The sequence below is a fragment of the Bidens hawaiensis genome, unplaced genomic scaffold (genome assembly GCF_021521415.1).
Source record: "Bidens hawaiensis isolate Kalapana, Puna unplaced genomic scaffold, B.hawaiensis_p1.1 tig00029722_1, whole genome shotgun sequence".
Taxonomy (NCBI): Eukaryota; Viridiplantae; Streptophyta; class Magnoliopsida; order Asterales; family Asteraceae; genus Bidens; species Bidens hawaiensis.
The window spans coordinates 7,668-29,907 of record NW_027494940.1 but is presented as its reverse complement, the minus strand read 5'-3'; the positions used below and the strand labels follow the sequence as shown (position 1 = coordinate 29,907).

General features: G+C 35.3%; 1 protein-coding gene across 1 annotated transcript; it reads left to right on the top strand.

The window, feature by feature from the left end:
* Positions 1–3,935: 3,935 nt before the first annotated feature.
* On the top strand, positions 3,936–5,658 carry LOC143579416 (photosystem I chlorophyll a/b-binding protein 3-1, chloroplastic-like). The gene is made up of 3 exons (XM_077062729.1): positions 3,936–4,158; positions 4,253–4,314; positions 4,930–5,658. Exons 1-3 carry the CDS (start codon positions 4,018–4,020, stop codon positions 5,543–5,545), a joined length of 819 nt encoding a protein of 272 aa, XP_076918844.1. The 5' UTR covers positions 3,936–4,017; the 3' UTR covers positions 5,546–5,658.
* The last annotated feature ends 16,582 nt before the right edge of the window (positions 5,659–22,240 follow it).

Genomic DNA, 22,240 nt, shown 5'->3' with positions numbered 1-22,240 from the left:
TGAGTATCTCACTCCCCTCTTTTACTAATCTAAATTTATTTGGGACATATGCGTATTTACAATATTTTTCTATTATCTAGTACTCAAAACTGCAACTGTTTAATCCTTGTGTGAATATGAGTTTAAGTCTAACTTGCTTTATTTGAATACATTTCGGAGAGGTCCAACATATTCTCCTTATAGTATGATCATACGATCGTCGTAGTAGCCATCGTCCGGTTCATCTGGCATCGAGCTTACTGACAACTCATATTTGGTAACCAATGCCCGACGCTTGGCAACGGTTTAGCCATATCTTTATATTTGTGTGATTTGTTTGTATGCTATGGTTAAATTGCTTATCTCACATGAACACTTTGCATTTTTCTTTATTTATTATATATTATTATTGTAGTGTCTTAAACTGGTGTTTTACTCACTCAACATGTTTTGTTGACAAACCGTTCTATTTTATACACGTATGCAGGTTATTGTTTGAATTAGTTGCAAGATTTAGTGAAGACTTAGTAAAGAATTAAGTTAGAAGAATTACAATCAAGATTTAGATTTGTATTCATGTACTTTGTATATGAATTTATTTAGATATTTAACTAAATTAAATAGATATTATCATTTTAATTATTGCATGATAGTGTCTTGAGAGCTGTGAGCAATTAGCTCACGCCCTGGCATTTCCGCCTTAGGTTAGGGTGTGACAATACGCTTCACAGCCCACTCCATACGCTGACATAACAACGTATGAGCTATCAACCTAAATGAATGAGAATATATGCATACAATCCATGCATATGGCTTATAACCTAGCGAATATGCATCATTTGCTTAACACATTAAGTGAATGCGCCTTAACATAATTACATAAATGGCCCCAATAAAAATCTAGACCAAAATAAATGAAAACAAGTACAAGATAGACAAATTATGCATCAGCAAGAGTAAATAGAATGAAAAGCAACTATAGCAACATTTTATATTTTAGGGTTAGAAAAATGAATCGGTGAAAGATTAGAGTGTGTTTTTAGAAGAACTTTTTATATTTTAAAGATGAGAGATTATTTGATATGGGTTGTGAATGAATTTACACATTAAATTACCTTAAATATTGCAACTATGGCGGATAAAAACAATGGATTTCCAAAAGGCTCATTCCTAGGGAGGTTCTCGGTTCATTTCTCATAATTGTATACCACTTACTGGAAAATCAATGTAAAAATATTCAAACTCCGGTAAAGAGCGGTTGATATATGAGTGATTTGTTACAACTCGGGTTTTTCTAAATTAACATTTAGTAATAATAACCCGACCCACTTTTATGTTCAAAAATTTTATTCAATAATAATATTGCGATTATCGAGTGATTATTATTTTATTATGTTATTATATTTATTTATTACATATAAACTACCTTGACATTTATACATTTTTAACCCAGACTTAAACTTTCACCTTATTGTGTTTCCATCCTCAAACCTTAGGGACTAAAGTGCAACTCTTACATTATAACCCGTTTAACCCAGGAATCGAAACAAACCCGTTTATAATACCCAACCCGTTTGATAGGTTGCACCTTAATTCACGTCATAATTTTGGAAATTGAATCTCTAGTTATTTTATACATTCCAATTTAATCCTACCGACATCAACTATTAGGAAACATCGATCAATTTGATTCGTATTTCGTTTATACCAAATCGTATGGAGTTGATTATCAATGTACATCGTAACCATCCTTATAAATCAATTAGACTTAGTCGCACAATCCTTATACCAGCGCGAATAGAACCCCTCAATTTAATTGCCTCGTCGTTGCACCTATACCGTGTTATTAATTTTCGTTTGGTCGGCCGCTGTTACGTCTATAAATCATTGCATAAACGTCGTTGAAGGAGTTTCTCGTCGGTAATTATCGAAGAGTGTGATTTATCGCTTCCTTATTAAATTTTTCTCGCTTTGCGCATTCGATCAGGTGAGTACACATTCCCCTCTTTTTACTCGTTTTCATATTGTTTTGGGGACATATGCGTAAATTGTATTTCTCATATATACTTATACACAAAACTGCAACTTTGTCTTATGTGCTAGCAGCTTATACTTTACTTGTTTACTTGCTTTGTATGCTTCCGCATTCGGAGATGTCCAACATAATCTCAGTCTAGTATGATTATACTCCAGTCGTTATAGCTTTATGCTTCTCGACATCTCAGTTATGCTTGCTTATTTGGTTAATTTGTTATACTCATTTGACTTGTTGCAAATACTTATTTTCTATATGAACATTTAAACTGGTGTGTTGCTCACTCAAACTTGTGTTGACAAAACCATTATATATTCAATGCATATGCAGGTTACAGTTTGATATTCAAGCTGGGTTGGAAGAAAAACTTAGGATTGCACGCTGGAGAGAATAAAAAAGATTAGACTTTGATATATTTGTATTGTCTTATTTATTTGAAATATGGATTTTGTATTTGATGATTTTGATAATTAACTTAATAGATATTGTCATATTTAATATTGCATGATAGTAATATTTGAAAAGCTGTACGTGAGCAATCAGTTCACCCCGGCATTTCCACCGTAGGTTGGGGTGTGACATGATTACCTTCAGAAAACTGCTAGCCACACACCGTTCAAAGATAAATAATAGAAAGTAAAAATAACTAAGAGTAAAGTGTCAGTTTCGTCCTTGTGATTTGGCAAATAATGCGTATTTATTCCAAAAAGTTTATTTTTTTTCATATGGCTCATCCACATTTCCCAATACTTGCAAATTACATCCAAATCCCAATTCTTGTCAATTTTTTTTCATAAGAGTAAAGTGTCATCCCGTTAAATTTAATCGTTAAGGCAGGGGTAGACATGTCTTTTCGATCACTCTTTCTTTATTATAATACTTATTTCAGTGAACTGTGGTTTTCGTCCTTATGGTTTGTCCAAATATGTGGTTTTAGTCAAACAGTTTCAAGTTTGCAATTTTTGTTCTTGTAGTTTCATTCTACTTGCATTTAAAACCGAATTTATTGACCTCATTAAGTCTGGTCATTAACCAATCTGTGTGCCCCTCACGTGACGACAAGTTTTGTCGTTTTTCTCCCCAAATAAACCTAGTCTTAATTCGCAAGTCCCCTCACGTGAGGGGTTGGTGTGTGTTTGGGAAAAAAATGAAAAAAAAAAAACAAAACTGTTCCTCACGTGAAGGGCACACCGATAGGTTTAGCGACCAAACTTATTGTGATTATTGAATTCGGGTTTATTTGAAAGTGAAATTAAACCATAAGGAAGAAAATTGCAAATTTGAAATTATTTGACTAAAACCGTGGATTAAAAAACCACGGGGACGAAAGCAGTTCACTGAAATAAATATTATAATAAAGAAAGAGCGAAAAGAGATGTTTATCCCTCACTTAACTGCTAAATTTAATGAGGTTAGTGATTTAGATATAATTAACAAAAACTGAGAAATGCGGATGGTCCATACACAAAAAAAACCGTTTAAACTAAATTTGCATTATTTGTCAAACCATAAGAACAAAAATGACACTTTACTCAATAACTAAAATAATAACCTGGGTCCGTTGGTTGAATATATATCTGATAATAGTTTTGGAAAAAAAATTATATATATCACCTTGAACCGCATATATTTATAATTTTTTAAGAAAATATTTGTTTAATAAGCTGGAATTAGTATTTGAAAATCTAGCTAAATATAAGCTAAATATATTTACAACTTCTTTCAAGTAATAATATTCTAACAAAAACATAATATTTATCAAATTCCCAAGGCCACCAATAGGTGAGATAATAAAAATCTCTTATCCAAGCAAGTGATCTGCCACATGTGAAAACCTCATTGGAACTAAAGATCCTAAACCTAATCTGCAAATTCAGGCTGGCTCAACGCAAACCACAACCACAACCTCATCTGGCCCACCACCCTCCACCCTCTTCCTTATGTTTCCCTCCTGTCATTCCCTAACTGTGCCACAAACAACCCTCTAATTGTTTCAAGAAAATATGGCAACACAAGCATTGGTTTCATCATCACTCACTTCATCAGTGGAGTCTGCTAGACAAATCTTTGGAGCCAGGCCCCTAAACACACCTGCAAGAAAGATATCTTTTCTTGTTAAAGCTGCTTCCACCCCTCCTGTTAAGGTAAGATATTAGATATATGTAATTGTATCAGTATGCATGTATATATGTATGTCTGAGGTTGATCAAAACTTGATGGTTTACTTTATGTTATCAGCAAGGAGCTAACAGGCAACTGTGGTTTGCATCCAAGCAATCACTTTCTTACCTGGATGGAAGGTAATATATAGCTAAAGAACTTGAATATTTATTTCATTTCTATAAGAAGATATATTTAGGAAACTTTTGAAGTCAGAACTTAGTGCTTTTTAGCTTAATATGAAATCTAAATATTTGTGGTGAATAAAGTTGGTTGTTTTGTATAGTAAATACTGTTAACTAGCTAATGATGGTGTAGTTTAACTATTAAAGTCAAAGCTAAGTGCTTTCCATCTTAAATATTAGAATAATTTAAATTATATAAGTGGGCATGGTTCGTTTTGGGCTAAAACTAAATCATTTACTGAAACTTCGGTTGTTACGTTTTTTTTTTCAATTTTGGTTATTTCGGTTTACGGTTTGGTTTCAGTTTTTTTTATTTGCCATTTATTACATGTAAAACCAAAACCAAACGTTCGATTTTTACAGAAGCATAAAACCAAACCATCATTTCTTTTTAGTTTCGGATCAGTTTTTCCAGTTTCGTGCACACCCTTACTAAATTCTAACAAGTAGAAAAAGAGAAAAAAGTATGTGCTTGCTTGGTTTTTAATTTTGAAGATCAAGATTTGAGCTCAAAAGTGAAAGCCTTTGTAGCATGGTTCTTTTAACACCTAATACTTTGAATATTTACAGTCTCCCAGGTGACTATGGATTTGATCCACTTGGTCTTTCAGACCCAGAAGGGACTGGTGGATTCATTGAACCCAAGTGGCTAGCATACGGCGAGGTTATCAACGGCCGGTTCGCCATGTTAGGCGCAGCTGGAGCCATTGCACCCGAGATATTCGGCAAGCTTGGCCTCATCCCTCCGGAAACCGCCCTCCCATGGTTCAAGACCGGTGTCATTCCCCCAGCCGGTACATACAACTACTGGGCTGATCCATTCACCCTATTCGTATTCGAAATGGCGCTTATGGGCTTTGCGGAACACAGAAGACTACAAGATTGGTACAACCCGGGTTCAATGGGGAAACAATACTTTTTGGGCTTGGAAAAAGGGTTTTCCGGGTCGGGCGACCCAGCGTACCCCGGTGGACCGTTCTTTAACCCGTTAGGGTTTGGTAAAGATGAGAAGTCATTCAAGGAATTGAAGCTAAAGGAGATCAAGAATGGTAGATTGGCTATGTTGGCTATATTGGGTTACTTCATTCAGGGTTTGGTGACTGGTGTTGGACCATTTCAGAACCTTTTGGACCATTTGGCTGATCCAGTTAACAACAATGTGTTGACCAGCCTTAAGTTCCACTAGAGACTCTTATCTTCCTTCCTATATGTAATATCATGTGCAGTATTTTCGAAAAAATTATTATAAATATGTAATGATATTAATGATATGTTAAGGAAACCAGAACCTTGTAGTAACCTTTAGTAACTATGCGTGTTTGTTTGTGTGCGCATGTACTCATGGAGACCGGGATCCCTATTTTATGCTCAGTAGTATAAAGTTATCTCTTGATGTCCGAAAATTTTGAGTCTGACCCTCTCTATTGATGAAAACTAACATAACAAAGTTATATTCTCACAATCGGCTTCTTCTTACCCTCATTTGGGTTGGTGTCTGTCCATTAGGCGATGGGCGGAATAGAAGTTTAAGATCCGGTTATTCATTTCCTCTTGAATGAAAACCTAAGAAATTAATTAGTCTTTGGACTTTGATGTGGTTATCCAATGTGTCTTTGGGTAATTTGGCGGCCTAGAAATAATTATAACTCCTTCCAGCGCTGTATTACGAATCGCATCGAACCAAATAATAAGACCACGTTTTCGTACGTCAGACATTTATCGAACAGATGTACCATTAACGAAAACATGGCCGATGAATAAAGCTTCGTGTTCATGTTCGTTATTGTGTAAATGGTTTTACTCATGTCCGTTAGATAGTTTCATTAATAAACACACATGCATGAACATATACTAAACACAAAGGTACATATATTTAGTGTGCATTAATAATAATTTCGTTAATCCATGGGTGTCAAAGTTTAGGGGTCGTGTTGTAATTGTGTCAACTATGTTTAGCATGTATTTAGAATGTTTATGTAAGTATACGGTCCAGAAGTGTCAAATGGAAAGTTTATAACTTCCATGACACATGTCAGATTAGCATTGGTTCTGGTTGTGTATAAATATGGTCAATGTTGAAGAGTCAAAAACATTCTGAATTGTTATAACGTTGTATCATCAGTTTATCAATAAAGTTTTGTTGATATCAATTTTGTTTCATCTTTGTTTTCTTAATCAATCAAGTTGTGTAAAGATAAAGTATGGGCAACATTATTTGGCGGCTTAGAAATAATTATAACTCCTTCTAGGGCTGTATTACGAATCGCATCGAACCAAATAATAAGACCATGTGTTCGTACGTCAGACATTTATTGAACAAATATACCATTAACGAAAACATAACCGATGAATAAAGCTTCTTGTTCATGTTCGTTATTAAGTAAGTGATTTTACTCATGTTCGCTAGATAGTTTCATTAACAAACACACGTACTAAACACAAAGGTACATATATTTAGTGTGCATTAATAATGGGGTGCGCTGGTGTCGTGTAACATTGGTTGTGGTTGGCGGAAATGACGTTCAACAAGGGTTGCGGGTGGTGCTCTGTTGATGTGAATAAGGGCAATCTAGCAAGCTAGTTTGTTTTGACCCAACATAAACTGATGAAAATGTCACTGCTAAACTGAAACGATTAATAACACATGATATAATAATACAAACAACAGCAGCAGCACAGCAACCACAGGACATTTCATTAACCCCAAATTAGGTCATAAGTGGCATTTTTGTGTTACAATAAATAACGTTAATTTCACATATTGTAAACAAATTAGTGAATTACTTTACATTTTCACAGTAATTTACCAATGGTTTAGAGTTTAGATACTGCTCAAACAAATTTACATCATACAAATAAAGCCGATTCGAGATGGTCAATCTTCCGATAGACCTTGGGTTAGGCTCCAAGAACAAGAAAGAAAAAGAGAAACGAAACTTGAGACAATTTTCTGATTAGTTTTCTTATTCTTTTTCTTAAACGTAGATTACAATATATAGGAATCCAAGACATAAAAATAGAAAAAGATACAGAAACCTAATTATAGAATAATAAGGAAACTAAATAACATATAAACTTAAATAATATATTAAACTTTAATTTATATAAAATCGTATCACATCGTGTGCACTGTGCAGTAAGCGGACGGTAGGAACCCGTATAAATAAACTACAATATTGCAATTTCCAATCTACATTACTTATCAAATTGATATATATATGGTATAAAGACACAAACTGTTACATTAGAACATATCTTTACGTGTGTACACATTAGTAACACAGAGAAAAAAACTTCTGGGACAGGTTTGCTTCAAATTTTCAAGAGTTAGGATTCCGACTGGCTTCTCACATTGATTCCGTTCACAACTAGGCTTATGCCAGCGTACGTCGATGAAGGAATATTTAAATTTTTAGAATATCAATTCACTAACTTTCTAATAAATATATGCCTAGCTATCTAAAATATATATATACTTAGATTGCCATTTTCAGACTTGAAAGACTCTATAGTTAGTTAGTTACCGCCAAGCTTATGGAATAAAATAGAAAATTTGACTGTCACATCGTCCCTCATCGACAATCTCTCACATTTACTTATTGATGAATTATTGATCATTTCCATTTCCATTTTCTTTTTATTTTGTTTGGATATTGGAATTCTCAGATTAATAGTCCCCTGGTAATATCATTTGTTTGTTCATGTTAAGAGTTAAATATTTGTTTTTGATTATTGACGCAACTCAGTAATTATTAATCACGTCAACATGGAGACCCGCAATTTGTTTTAAAGGCCTGTACATGTTGGACATGAATCCTTAGCCTCTTTACCGCTTTAATTTCAACTGTTTTGTAACTCGTTTGATTTAGTTATAACATTTCAGATATGATCTAAATTCAATATAAATTATATAAATAATTTCTACATTTTAAATAACTTTTTAGTTAGTTTTTATCTAATATTAAATCTAATAGTTTTAAGAAACAACGAACTAATATGGAGTATTATCTTAAACTCGAGACAAACAAGTGAATATTTGAATATATATTATTTTACTGTTATTATTATTATTATTATTATATCTACTTTGCTTTATTTTAAGGTGTATAATTTAACAATAGCATCTATTTAATATTATTATTTATAAATGCATATTTGAAGGGCATTCTTTTTTTAACGACTAACAAACAGAGATGTGCTTCGTACGCGGTGACCCAATTTCAAATGGCCACCGCCAGCTGGCCCAACCTGTCGTACTTAAGTCCTTAAGCGCCTCCAAGTTATCTTTAGTTTCAGGATAACCCACCTGCCCGAATACTCACTAGTGATAAAATCTGGACGCCCTCGGGATCAAACAGAACATTACAAAGATTCTGATTTTCATTCATTGAGCCACTCATGCCCTTCACAAACTGTTGTATGTGGGCTTTCGACAGTAAGAATAATTGGGTCACCTATATTTGAATTCATTATGGAGATATATTCACTCACAAGCCTAGTAAAAATCACTTAAAGCATCCACAACAACAAACGCATACAAACCGCCACATCATATTTCAAACTTTTCTCAAAAACCTCACTTTCTTTCACAACAACAAACCTTTACAACCCTATTAAAAAAATATTAAAGATGTATGCATATGTGTATATTATATGATATGTGTGTGTATGAGAGAGAGGGGACCCACACTCTAAGTTTGCTACAAGTTTGTAGTGGCAAATCTTCATCAATCCATAATCCTCTACAATTGTGAAGTTTGGTTTCTTCCAAGTTTGTAAGATGTCACATGAGATTGGACATTGGGAAATGTAACTCATTGTAGATGCTCTTATGCATCAGATCCACAGGATAGAAGTAATATACCAGAGTTTGAGAAGTCACCCAATAAGGTGCATATAGAAAACTATTAGTGTGACATATAGCCTTGTGGCTATGATCAGTAATAGTACATATGTTTGTGATCCTGATATGGCATTTTGCTTTTAGTTTGCTGCACTATTGTGTTTAATCTACGAAAATCGAGCCTTAAAAAAACTTAAAAGTACGGTTTAAAGGCTAAATCGATAACAATTTCTTACTGATAATTAACAACCACACCCACCACCACACCCGCCACCACACCCACCACCATCACCATCACCACCAAAACAACAAACATCCAAGACCGTATCAAATTCTCGATCCTTATCTTTCTTTTTGTCTCGATTGCTTTGACCTTCTGGCGTCTGCTCGTCGGCAGGTTTTTCTTTTTTTCTGTAGTAAACATTAGCGGCAACAATTGCAACAAAACATACCAGAATGCATACCCCAGTCGCTCCAAGAACAATAACCAAACCTGCAGACATGATAAACAGTTAATTAATTAAATTAAGTACTACCTGTAGGCTTTAACCATGCCATTCTTATATTCCTAGATGTCTTATATATAGTGTACGTTTGATTCACATATTAATAATCCCATTAATTTTTGAATTTTCCACGAAAAAACCCTCCTGGCCCATCCTTGAGCAACTAGACATCAATAATAACTACAGTAAAAATTTTATAAATATCATAGAAGTAGTTTTTATTCACGTATTACGAAGTTGTTTTATCTTATTCGTTTATAATATTTATATTTTTTTGGATTTTAATTTTATTTATTGTACGAAAGTTAATAATATACTTACGATTTGATTATGAAATGGTTTCATAAATAAATGAGATGTTATAACCCGGTTTAAAAGTTATCTGGGTTTGGTGAGGCCCATGACCCGCTTATATTTTTTACTATAAATTGTTTCTTAATAATAAATAATAACTTTTAAAAAATCATATATTAATTTTTAGCATATCCCTATTCTATAGAATATTCATAGCAAATATTTTGTAAGATTAAAATTTTAATTTAATGAGATGTTTTAACCCGTTTAAGGGTTATCTAGATTTTGTAAGACCCATACCCGTGAATTCGGGTTAAATGCATGAGAAACCTTTATTTACAAATAAAACAATTTTGTGACTTTGTGAGAATGTAGAGAACAATCATTGAGCTTTTAAAGGTTTCGTTTATATATATATTTAAGATTATTTAAATGGTCCACATGAGTTTATGAAATACTGTGTATTACACGTTTTTTATTACATGTGTATTGTTTTTATTATTGTTAATTTATTTTGGTTGATTTGAATTTAAGTTTTTTGTATGGAAGTTTGTATAGATTTAATACATACATTAGTTTGAGCCTCGTTTACTACACAAATGCACTTTGCACAATGTAGCTGGTTAATGTGTCCGACACCGATTAATGTGTTCAACGCCGGTTAGTGCGTCCAACGCTAGTTAATGGATCCGAATCCGCAGCGTGTCAGATGTCGGTTACCGCGCTCGAAGCTGATTAACATGTCTGGTTCAAGTAACGCATCTGAACCCAATTAATGAGTTTGACGCCAGTAACACGTCAACGCTGGTTAAACGCATTCAAGGTCGGTAAAAATCTTTAATGAAAAAAAAGAGAAAATATATAGTGATTCAATAACTTAATTTTAAAGAAATTGATAAATATGTAATATATATGTTTTAGGAAGACGAAGTATGCAGTTTATTTTCTAGTTTAAAATATATGTAATTAAGAATCATACGAATATGAAGTTGAAATATGTAATTGATTTTTATGATTAGGGAAATATGTAGTTGTTGACCTTAGCAAAGGAAAATATGACAATGAAACATTACATAAAATCGTACGAATCGAACTTTGATAGATATAATATCAAATCTTGAAATTTAGAAAGAACAAAGTTCAAGTTTTATACGTCAGTAAATCTCAAGTAGCAGTTAAGATCCATCATATCCAATAATGGTACTAATTTAAGTAAAACAAAACTGTATATGAGTTAATTTCAGTCACTTTAAGGTAGTCAACGGGTTAAAATAAGTCACCATAAACTAGTCAACAACTAAAATTGGGTTACCTTGAATTAGTTAACTGGTCAAATAAGTAACTTTAGTAAGAGTAACTTAACTTATAAAAGGTCAAAACGTGTAAGCACTACTAGAAAAAATGCCTTTAATGACATGCGCACAATGACACGTGGTGATTTATGACGTGCAAATACGCATGTCATTAAAAAACGTCATATTTAGAAGATTTATGACACATATTTTTGTGTGTCATTGAACCGATGTCATAAATTAAAAAAGTTTCTTGCGTGTCATATATGCATGTCATCTCTTATTTCAAATAAATATTTGAACACCAATCAATATTTATTTGCAACTTTCTGGTGAGACTTTTTGAACAAACTAGGGCTTTCTTCTTCTTCTTCTTCTTCTTCTTCTTCTTCTTCTTCTCTCAATTCCCCCAAATTGAAACCACCAGTCCTCATTTAATCTGGAATTTACATATTACAAATTCTAGGGCTCTAATCTTCGTTCTTCCTTTGATCAATTAAGCCTTTTGGTGTGTGATTTCTGATTTACCATTCACTTACATGTGCCCCCGCCAGTGCCACAAATCGCCTCATTTTCGGTTTCTCTCTAGTAACCACCGTCGTGTGGTGGCTCGGTGATGTAGTATGCTATTGTTGGGTTTTTTTTAACCCTAGGCGGAGGAGGATTGACCGTGGCAGTGGTGGTTTCTCACCACCGCTGTGTACCTGTCCAGTGGGGTTTCTTTGATGTGGTTTGAGTGTGGCAGTGGTGGTTTACAATTTCTCCACCGACAGTGACTTGGAATCGCTCTCCGATTCACCGCATCAATGTGTCTTGGTATGAGAACATCTTTGTATTTTTTATTATTTGCAGAACATATATTTAATGACATAATTGTTTTTTAGATTTGGATGTAATTTTAGGGATCTGTAGTTACCTATGTACTTGAAATGAGTCACTCCCATTGACAATTCTAATATTCTTACCTCATAGTTAGTTGAATTGAGGAAATCATATTCACCTATTATTTTATGTTTGATATGGTTTTGGGTTCATTCATATTTTATGTTCTTTATATTGATACAACTTAACTATTTTGATTCAGTTTGTAGCTAAATTTAGTCCAAGTTCTGTGTTGCTGGGTTCCATGCGTTTGGAGGTCCACGGCTCTGACGAGTAGCAGCAGCCACAACAGGCTGTTAGTGGTCACGAGCCAATTGATTGTGTGACTTCAGTTGCAATATACTGCTACAAGTTGTTTCCCTGCTTGGTAGGCTTTGATTAGTATAGAGGCGAAGCCGCTACGGTGTCAAACTCAATAGGTAACCCATGAACAAGTTGCATCGTCACAAGATGGCTCTTAGTTTAAGGATGAAGCATGATACTTGGAGGTAATGTAAGTAATACTCCTTATTTGGTTCTTAATTAAGCTGGCCAAACATGTATTCTGAGATGGCTAATGTTGGAAATTTCCTGATTTGTATCATATAATTAGTTCACTAAAAATACTTGGCTTATGAATAATTAGAATCACAACTTACTGCCTTAATCACAAAAATATTTGTACTATGGGTGCTTAATAACAAAACAATTAGGTACATAAGTTTCAGGTACTAAATATTTTAGATTATGAAGTTTCTAAACTGGAAGCTTCTAAATAGTCGCTTTGTTTGCTTGAATTTATGTTGATAGGTCTGTTGGGTTTTAACAAGATTATCAAAGTCCATATAACCCATTATATAGAAAAACGCAGCAAAAATAAAGTTTTAAATCATGTTATTACCTTACACATAAACCCATTTATTTTAAACCCAATGCCCGGATCCATATACGAAATACATGCTATCAAAACAACCATAGGGTGTTGCATAAATCATACCTTCAAGTCCGAAAGATAAAGAGGATGAAAGATATGAACGGCCAGCTTCCAATGGAGGAGAACCTCAAGCTTGTATACCCAACGAGCTCCAACAAACACCTTGGTTGCTAGGGTCCTAACACTTGATGCAAGACCAACCTTTGTTCCTTTTCTTCTTCTTGTTCTCGACCTCAAAGGGAGAAAAGAGAGAGAGAGATGTGTGTGTGAGAGATGGTGTAAATTATTATTCACCCAAGAATAATGATCTTCCAATGGTACCTCTTGCATGTATTGAAAGAAACAAAAGGAGGAGAGAGAAGATGGAGGAATTTTCCCACCCAAATTTCAAATTCCCTTTCAATTACTTACAATTATTACTTATAATATTTATGTTATAAAACATATCATAAGTAACAAACAATATGTTATTTAACCAATTCAAATAACATCTCTCAAAATATAAATTATCCATATAATTTATTTAACACACAAATGCAAATATTTAGAAAACCCAATTTCCAAATATTATAAGTGTTGATAATCATTACTTAGATCATATCTAATAATAATTATCGTGGTGTTTGTCTAGCTTGTTATTGGGTATGACCCGACTTGGATCATAACGTACTAGCCACATCAACTCTAATATGTGTCTTGGGTAGATCGATTCCAACAATCTCCCACTTGCACAAGATACATAGAAGATTGATGCAAATAGAAAATACCGCTTAACAACGGTTTACTATCCCTAATACGTATGACGAAATGCCATGCAATAACATCATCCCCTTCAAGTCCCATACTTGAAAATGATTTAGGTGAAACTATCATTTATCCTTTTGTCACAAATGTCATGTTAAATCTAGAGACACAGAGTGATCATTCTTTGTTGATTTAACTTTTCAGGCCTTAGACATTTAACTCTCAACGAATAAGAGGGACAAATCCCCTACTGACTACATAGGTCTCTCACTATCACCTTGTATTACACTTGAGCTTAGCCTTATGTACCGACATGTTTCAGAGCAGCGAAGAACTAAGTCAAAGTACAATAGTCGATGAATATCAAGACCCAATATGTATCTCATGTCGGAGGATACTATGATGTTCGCCTTTACTCAAATTTACTTATGATCACAAATCACAAGGATTCCATGCAGTAAAATTTAAGGGCGGGTCATATCCAATATTTATCCCATAAATATTTATGAACCTTGGCTGCAAACCCCTTGCTATATTCATACCTCATGAATATCTACCAATCCAAGTTCATAATAGTCTTACTTTCATATTTGTTCCCACAAGTATGATCGAATACGGATGTTTAGAATAATCTAATTACTCACGGATTTAAACATGCTAAAATGGAACATAACTCAAAAGTCATAATCATAAACCATAATCATATGAATGAGTCAAAATAACAATTGTTCCGATATCCAAATACAAAATAGATCAAATCCAATCACTAGAATATCGAAGTTCTAAGGCGCAAGTATGACCCTAATGCTTCGGCCTTTCAAGGAGCTTCGTGAGTGGATCCGCAATGTTTTGATCAGTGTGAACTTTGCGAATACATATCTTTCCCTTTTCAACTTCATCCCTTATGTAGTTGAATCTCCGCTCAATGTGCCTAGTCTTTTGATGTGCACGGGGTTCCTTGATTTGAGAAATCGCACCCTCGTTGTCACAAAAGATTTCTAGAGGGTCCTGAATGGTACGGACTACCCCTAGATCGGCAACGAACTTTCTAATCCATGCAACTTCTTGAGCTGCCAATGAGGCGGCGATGTATTCCGATTCAGTGGTAGACAAGGCTACCACGTCTTGTTTTGCGCTCTTCCAAGAGACAGCACCACCATTTAGAACGAAGACATATCCCGATTGTGATCGAGAATCATCTCGATCAGTTTGGAAACTCGCATCCGTGTAACCCTTTACAACGAGCTCCTCCTCACCAGAGCCATATATTAGAAACATATCCTTAGTCCTTCTAAGGTATTTCAATATGTTCTTAACCTCCATCCAATGGCTGGTTCCCGGATTTTGTTGGTATCGACTTGTCATGCTCAAAGCGCATGACACATCCGGTATGGTGCAAATCATGGCATACATGATGGATCCTATAGCAGATGCATATGGGATTCCACTCATTTTGTCTTGATCATCCTTTGAGCTTGGACATTGAGAAACACTCAACATTGTTCCTCTTTGAATAGGTACCAAACGTTTCTTAGAGTTTTCCATCTTGAACCTTTTCAAGATCTTGTCAATGTATGCACTTTGATTCAAACCTATCAACCGCCTTGATCTATCCCTATAGATCCTTATTCCCAGAATATAGGCGGCCTCACCAAGATCCTTGATGGAAAAACAGCTTCCAAGCCAGGCTTTTACACCTTCCAAGGTTGGAATGTCATTTCCAAATAGTAACATGTCATCGACATATAATACCAAAAAGGTAATGATGCTCCCACTAGCTTTCTTATACACACAAGCTTCATCAGCGTTTTTGATGAATCCAAATTTCTTAACTTCATCATCAAAACGGCGATTCCAACTCCTAGATGCTTTTTCAATCCATAGATTGATCTCTTCAACTTGCATATCTTATTAGGATGTTGTGGATCGACAAAACCTTCAGGCTGAACCATATAGACATCTTCCTCAAGATGCCCATTTAGAAAAGCGGTTTTGACATCCATTTGCCATATCTCATAGTCATAATATACGGCTATGGAAAACAATATCCTTATAGACTTTAGCATCGCCACGGGCGAGAAAGTTTCATCATAATCAACCCCTTGAGTTTGAGTGAAACCCTTTGCTACAAGTCTAGCTTTATAAGTATCCAAGTTTCCATGCATATCGGTTTTCTTCTTGAAAACCCACTTACTTCCAACCAGTTTGGAATTAAGAGGTGGAGCAACCAAGTCCCATACTTGGTTATCATGCATGGATTGCATCTCAACGTTCATGGCTTCCAGCCATTTATCACAATCAAATTGTGACATTGCATCTCGGTATGTGGTTGGTTCGTCGGAATCCACCACATAGCATCCATCCATGAAAAATCCATATCTTTCAGGTGGGGTGCTAATTCTACCAGATTTGCGAACGTTTTGTGTGGGTTGATCAACCAATTGATCATTATCAACAACCTCTTATTGATCGCTAGTGTCAACCAAACGTGTATCGGCTTTTGGTTGTCGATCCTCCTCAAGTTCCATAGTTCTATTAGTTTCTTCCATAAGGAACCTTCTTTCCAAGAACTTAGCCTTGCGAGCTATAAACACTTTATGCTCGTTTGGATTGTAGAGGTAATATCCCATCGAATCTTCGGGATATCCTACAAAGATACACTTAGTGGATCGGCTTTCAAGTTTGTCTAGGGTGTAGATCTTAACATAAGCCTCACAGCCCCATACCCTTAAATATGAAAACGATGGAGCCTTTCCATGCCATATTTCAAAATGTGTCCTTTCCATTTTCTTGGTTGGTGCCATATTTAAAATACGGGCAACAGAGATCAAAGCGGAACCCCAAAATGATAGAGGTAATGTGCTTCTAGCCATCATGGATCGAACCATATCCAATAAAGTTCGATTCCTCCTTTCAGACACACCATTATGTTGTGGTGTTCCAGGTGGAGTAAGTTGTGAGACAATCCCACAACTCCTAAGATGTTCTAGAAACGCATCATTGAGGTATTCACCTCTTCTATCGGAACGTAGTACTTTGATTGTTTTTTTGAGTTGATTTTGTACTTCATTTTGGAAGACTTTGAACATTTCAAAGGCTTCATTTTTGTGTCTTAACAAGAACACATACCCATAGCGACTATAATCGTCGGTAAAGGTAATGAAGTATCTTTCACCATTCCTTGTCATTGTCCTAAAAGGACCACATACATCCGAATATATGATGCCTAATAAGTCTTTCGCCCTTTCATTAGTTCCACTAAATGGTTCTTTGGTCATTTTTCCCAATAAACAAGATTCACATTCATCAAATGAATCATCACTTGATTTCAAAAGACCATTCTTTTGAAGTGTATGAATCCGATCCTTGTTTATGCGACCAAGGCGACAATGCCAAATAAATGTTTTACTCAAATCCAATTTGAGTCTTTTGGTGCTTGCTTTGTACAACGAGTTATCAATGGATGTATCATCATGAACAAATTCAAAAATGCCATTAAACGGCATCGCTTTAAAATAAAAGACATCATTCATGAATACATAAAAACCATTGTCTACAAACTTGAAATCATAACCAAATTGTCTTAAAAGATAAACGGAGATAATGTTCCTAGTCAAACTAGGAGCATACAAAATGTTCTTCAAAATAACTTCCAAACCATTTGGAAACTTCAAAACGTAATCTCCTCAGGCTTGGACGTCAACCTTTGCTCCATTGCCTATGAAGAGACTTATATGTCCTTTCTTGAAATCATTTCTTCTTTTGAACCCCTGCAATGAATTGCAGATATGAGTTCACATCCGGTATCCAATACCCATGTGTTATAAGAAACAATATTAAGATCAATATCGATCATGAAAGTTGTACCTGAGGTTTGCCCCGCATCCTCTTAGCTTTCAACTCCTTGAGATAGGTCGGACAGTTTCTCATCCAGTGACCTATCTCCCCACAACCAAAGCATGGATCCTCAACGCTAACCTTTAGCTTCTTGAGTTTGGGTTCCGCCTTTGCCTTCCCCTTGAACCCCTTCTTGACTTGCCCCTTACCAACGACAACCTTTGCCTTTGGTTCCGGATGATGCCTCTTCTTCAAGCTACCCTCATTGATCGCAAGAACGGGTAAAACCTTTTTACCCACGCCGGCTTCGGCTGTCTTAAGCATTGTGTGAAGCTCACCAACGCTTTTGTCCCATCCGTTCATGTTGTAGTTCATGACGAATGTCTCAAACCTTTTAGTTAGGCCGTTCAGGATCAAATCTGTGGCTAACTCTTTTGAGACGGGACAGTTAAGCCGTTCAAGCCGATCAATGTGGCTTTTCATCTTAAGCACATAAGATGATACGGATTGGGTTTCTTCCATTTGACATGAATGAAGTGCTCGAACCATTTCGAAGCGCTCCACCCTAGCTTGAGTAAGGAACATTTCCTTAAGCTGGGTTATCATGTCATACGCCCCATGATTCTCAAAATCCTTTTGGATCTCGGGAATCATTGTTCCCAACATGAGGCAAGAAACTTGCATCGAATCCTCGGTGTATTTTAGCCAATCCACATAGGCATCCAAGTTGTTGACATCGGGTTCATCGGGAATAGGACCGTCTAATATGTAGGACTTCTTCTCTTGCTTGAGAACAATTCTCAAGTTTCGATACCAGTCCATAAAGTTGTTAAAGTTTAGACGATCCTTGTCCAGAATGGATCTAAGTGATAGGTTATGCACATGAGGGATAATAGCGTTCTGTTGATTGTTTGCGGCCATCAATAAAGAATTTAACAAAGTTCAATTTAGTATTTTCGATTGTCACACACTCAAAATCCACTAACGGAGTTTTACCGTCAGAGGGTGTGAACTGGCAGGATCGGAATCATCAGTTATAATCAAACTATAAAATAAAGTTTCAAAACCACGAAAACGTTTACGAGTAATTAAATGCGGAAGCGTATAAACCTTTAATCAAAAGTTGCGTCACGCAGGACGACTTAAAACCAAAGATAACCGTTAAAAATAAGTTTGCAGGACAAAAGCGTTTTTAATAAATGCATGTTCCTAAACCGCGCGCCCGCCTCGGCTACCTGAGAATAACATACTAAAAGTGTCAACACAAGGTTGGTGAGTTCACAAGTTATATAAAAATAAATCGTTTAGCTTTTGCGTTCAGCGTTACAGCGTTACAGCGTTTTGCATTACAGCGTTACAGCGTTTTGCGTTACCAGATAGTGTTATGTCAAATTATATATCGATAGGTAGCTAGTCTATACAACAAGTATTACTAAGTGTTCGACACCGAAGCTGACTCGTTTATTAAGTGCCTTGTCACCAGGTCCTCCAGACCATGGTACGTGTTAGCCAAAATTACACCCGCTCGACTTCCAGTCGAGTTTAGCGTTGGTGGGGTTTGTCAAACCCAGTAGTACTACTCAACAGTGACTCGCTATTCTAAATATTAACCGGTTCGATGTGTAGGACTTCAAATATTTCGTTTGCCACTTAGCCTTTACAAGTGATATATAATTTATAACAAAATCTTAAATGCGTTGTGGAGTATGTTATCTCCCCCAAGTGAAAAACGTTTGAAAACAGTTTAAAGAGGGGAAAGTGAAACTCACTGTTTGCGAAGAATTTCCCAAAATAAATCACCAAGATGCGCGTCACCGAAAAACTCTCTCTAACGTTCTAAAACAACAAAGAGATTTTTCTAAGTGTCGGAATATTATCGAGTCTCTAGACCCGGCACATAATACCTATGCACATAACATGTTTCGTGCTTCGTTCGTGAATCGTGTGTGACTTTAACAAGTGTTTTTGTGACACATTACATGTGTAAGCAATCATATACGTGCCATGTATTCATAACGTACATCACTAGCAATTATTCCCCGTAAGGGCATTTTGGTCAACAAATAACAATTAACTAGCCATTATTCCCCATGAGGGCAATTTGGTCAAATCATGGCAATCAATTAGCAATTATTCCCCGCAAGGGTATTTTGGTCAAAACATAACAATTATATAGCAAGTATCATGTTTCATGCATCTTTACACAACTCAGCAGCTAGTTTCACCAAGACAGAAATCCTACTAGAAAGATTGTACTATTTCACCAACCATAGCATCTCAATTAATTTACCAAAAATCGTCACAGAGGCACATATGTCTTAGGTTTCGAGAACATATTTAATTATATTTTTATTCCACATAGTTTTCTCACAATCATCAAATCATTACAGCAAACTCATAACAGTCAAATTCATGCGCAACAGAATGTTATTTGCAATTCCCGTTAAACGAAAAATCCAATAAATGCAAGACCACTTGGGTTAGGTTCCTAACTCAATGAGTCAACTTCCAGAAGTGGAACCAACCCAATTGGTCTCGTAGTTCATGAGATATAACATTTACAACATAACCTAACAGCAGGTCTAACAGCTCAGCTTTGCACAACGTTTTTGTAAAATCATAAAAGTTAACCTTTACTTGTCCAAAAATTACAAATTTATATTATATAGAAACTAGACTCAACCTAGTTTACTGTAGTATCAATAATCTCAACCAATTTTCAAGTTTACCCTTCGTTACAGTCACTTAAACATCATATACACATTCTGTCCAGAAACTGTTTGCATCCAAACTCAACATAATAACAATCTATGAACTATCATGCATTCATATAACCCTCTAGACTCCATAAACACCATCCATGCACATCAAATACATATTACATACTTGATTAGGGTTTGTGTTTGAACTCAAATCAAGGACACAACAATTTACATGCAACAAGATTCAATCTAGTTATCAATCATCATTAATTCAACAACAATCATGTTAACTTCATACATACACATGGAATCGGCTCACTAGGGTTTGTAATTAACCCAACAAACATCAAAATCAATTAACAAGGATGTGAAGGATGATCAATTATACCTTCCTAGCACCTAGTTCTTCAATCAAAAGCTTGATTTGAGGGTTGTATGTGTGTATAGAGTGGACGGCAGCCAAGGGAAGGGGGTTTGGGGTTTCCGATCGGGGTTAGGGAGAAAGAGAATAGGTTAGGGTTAAGGTTATTAGTATATATTTATAATAATAATAAGTTACACTCAAGTCCCTCCACTTCTAAGTATTACTTTTCTAGCCTAACTAACTTGTTTTCATCTTGAGTTAACGTTTATAACCATGTTATCACATAACACATAAGTCTAACACATAATTATCACATAATTACTGTTTTGATGTTTTTCGTTTATTTATCAATCGTTTGCGTCAACTCGTTTGCGTTTCTGTGAAATTCCCGAAAGACTACACATGTAGTAAGTGTTAAGCGTCATTTAAACCTTAGTTTAAATGTAATGAAGTGTGCGTTATAGATTCAATGATCTTAAGTTTGAATTGACGAAGTTGAGTTAACGGAGTTAACCTGAAATTGACGATTGTCACATCGATATCAATAATTTTTAATCTTTAATACCCTTTAATGTCTCCAAGACAATTATTGATTAAAATCTAGAATCCAACGTTTCATTCAAATAGTAGTTATGTGACCTTTATCCTATTATTCAAATTAACAAGGTAGTCAACGTTTGACAATTGCAACCCTTTGCAACTTCTAGTTTTATGGGATCGGTTAAACATCATATGTTTAGTTGGCACGTTTAATCCCATCAACACCTTTGAACGCCATGTGCCGGTGACCCTATTCACATGGTTTCAAATCAAGTCGTCCTACTTACACACACGTGTGAGTTTACATATACAAGTGGTTAGGTGACCCTCATCCCACAAGTATTGTAAAACCACCTCAAGATCACAAGTTTTCTTAAATGTGGTTAGGTGACCCTATTCCACGATTCAAGTCTTCAAGTGACTTAAGTGTCGTATAAAAGGATGGTGTTCAACTTGTTTAAAAAGGGATTTTAGTTTTCAAAATTCTTGATTGGAAAACTATTTAGTGTACCTTCCATTTGCATGCATTCAAATGTATGGTACCTTTGAAAACCGATTTTCATATTCCTTTTAATAAAACCCATTTTATTATGAAATCATTAATAGTTAATAAAACCAATTTTATAACATAACAATTTCAAAGGAATCACTTTTATGCTAGTTGTCGATTTTAATTGTCAACATCCAAACATGATAAAACAATAAAATTAAAACAACCATACAAGCATAAAATACAAGCACATGTCCATAACCATAGCCACATAAATAGACAACACTTGTTGACCGAAACAAGTGTGTCAAAAGGTCTCTCCTAAGGGACGAGAATTACACAAGGCATGTGTCGGTGAACTCCCACTTGATCCCGCATCCATATGCATCAAGTGTCCACCTAATGTTGTGACTCTTCCACTTTATTTGGGCTTCCATATGGGCTCCAACTTCTGCTCCTAGCTATCTTGGGCCT

Excerpts from the sequence above, each read along its gene's own strand:
- LOC143579416 (XM_077062729.1), top strand. The coding sequence starts at position 4,018 with ATGGCAACACAAGCATTGGTTTCATCATCACTCACTTCATCAGTGGAG. Across the intron at positions 4,159-4,252 it reads CTTCCACCCCTCCTGTTAAG|CAAGGAGCTAACAGGCAACT; the intron begins GTAAGATATTAG and ends TTATGTTATCAG. Across the intron at positions 4,315-4,929 it reads CTTTCTTACCTGGATGGAAG|TCTCCCAGGTGACTATGGAT; the intron begins GTAATATATAGC and ends GAATATTTACAG.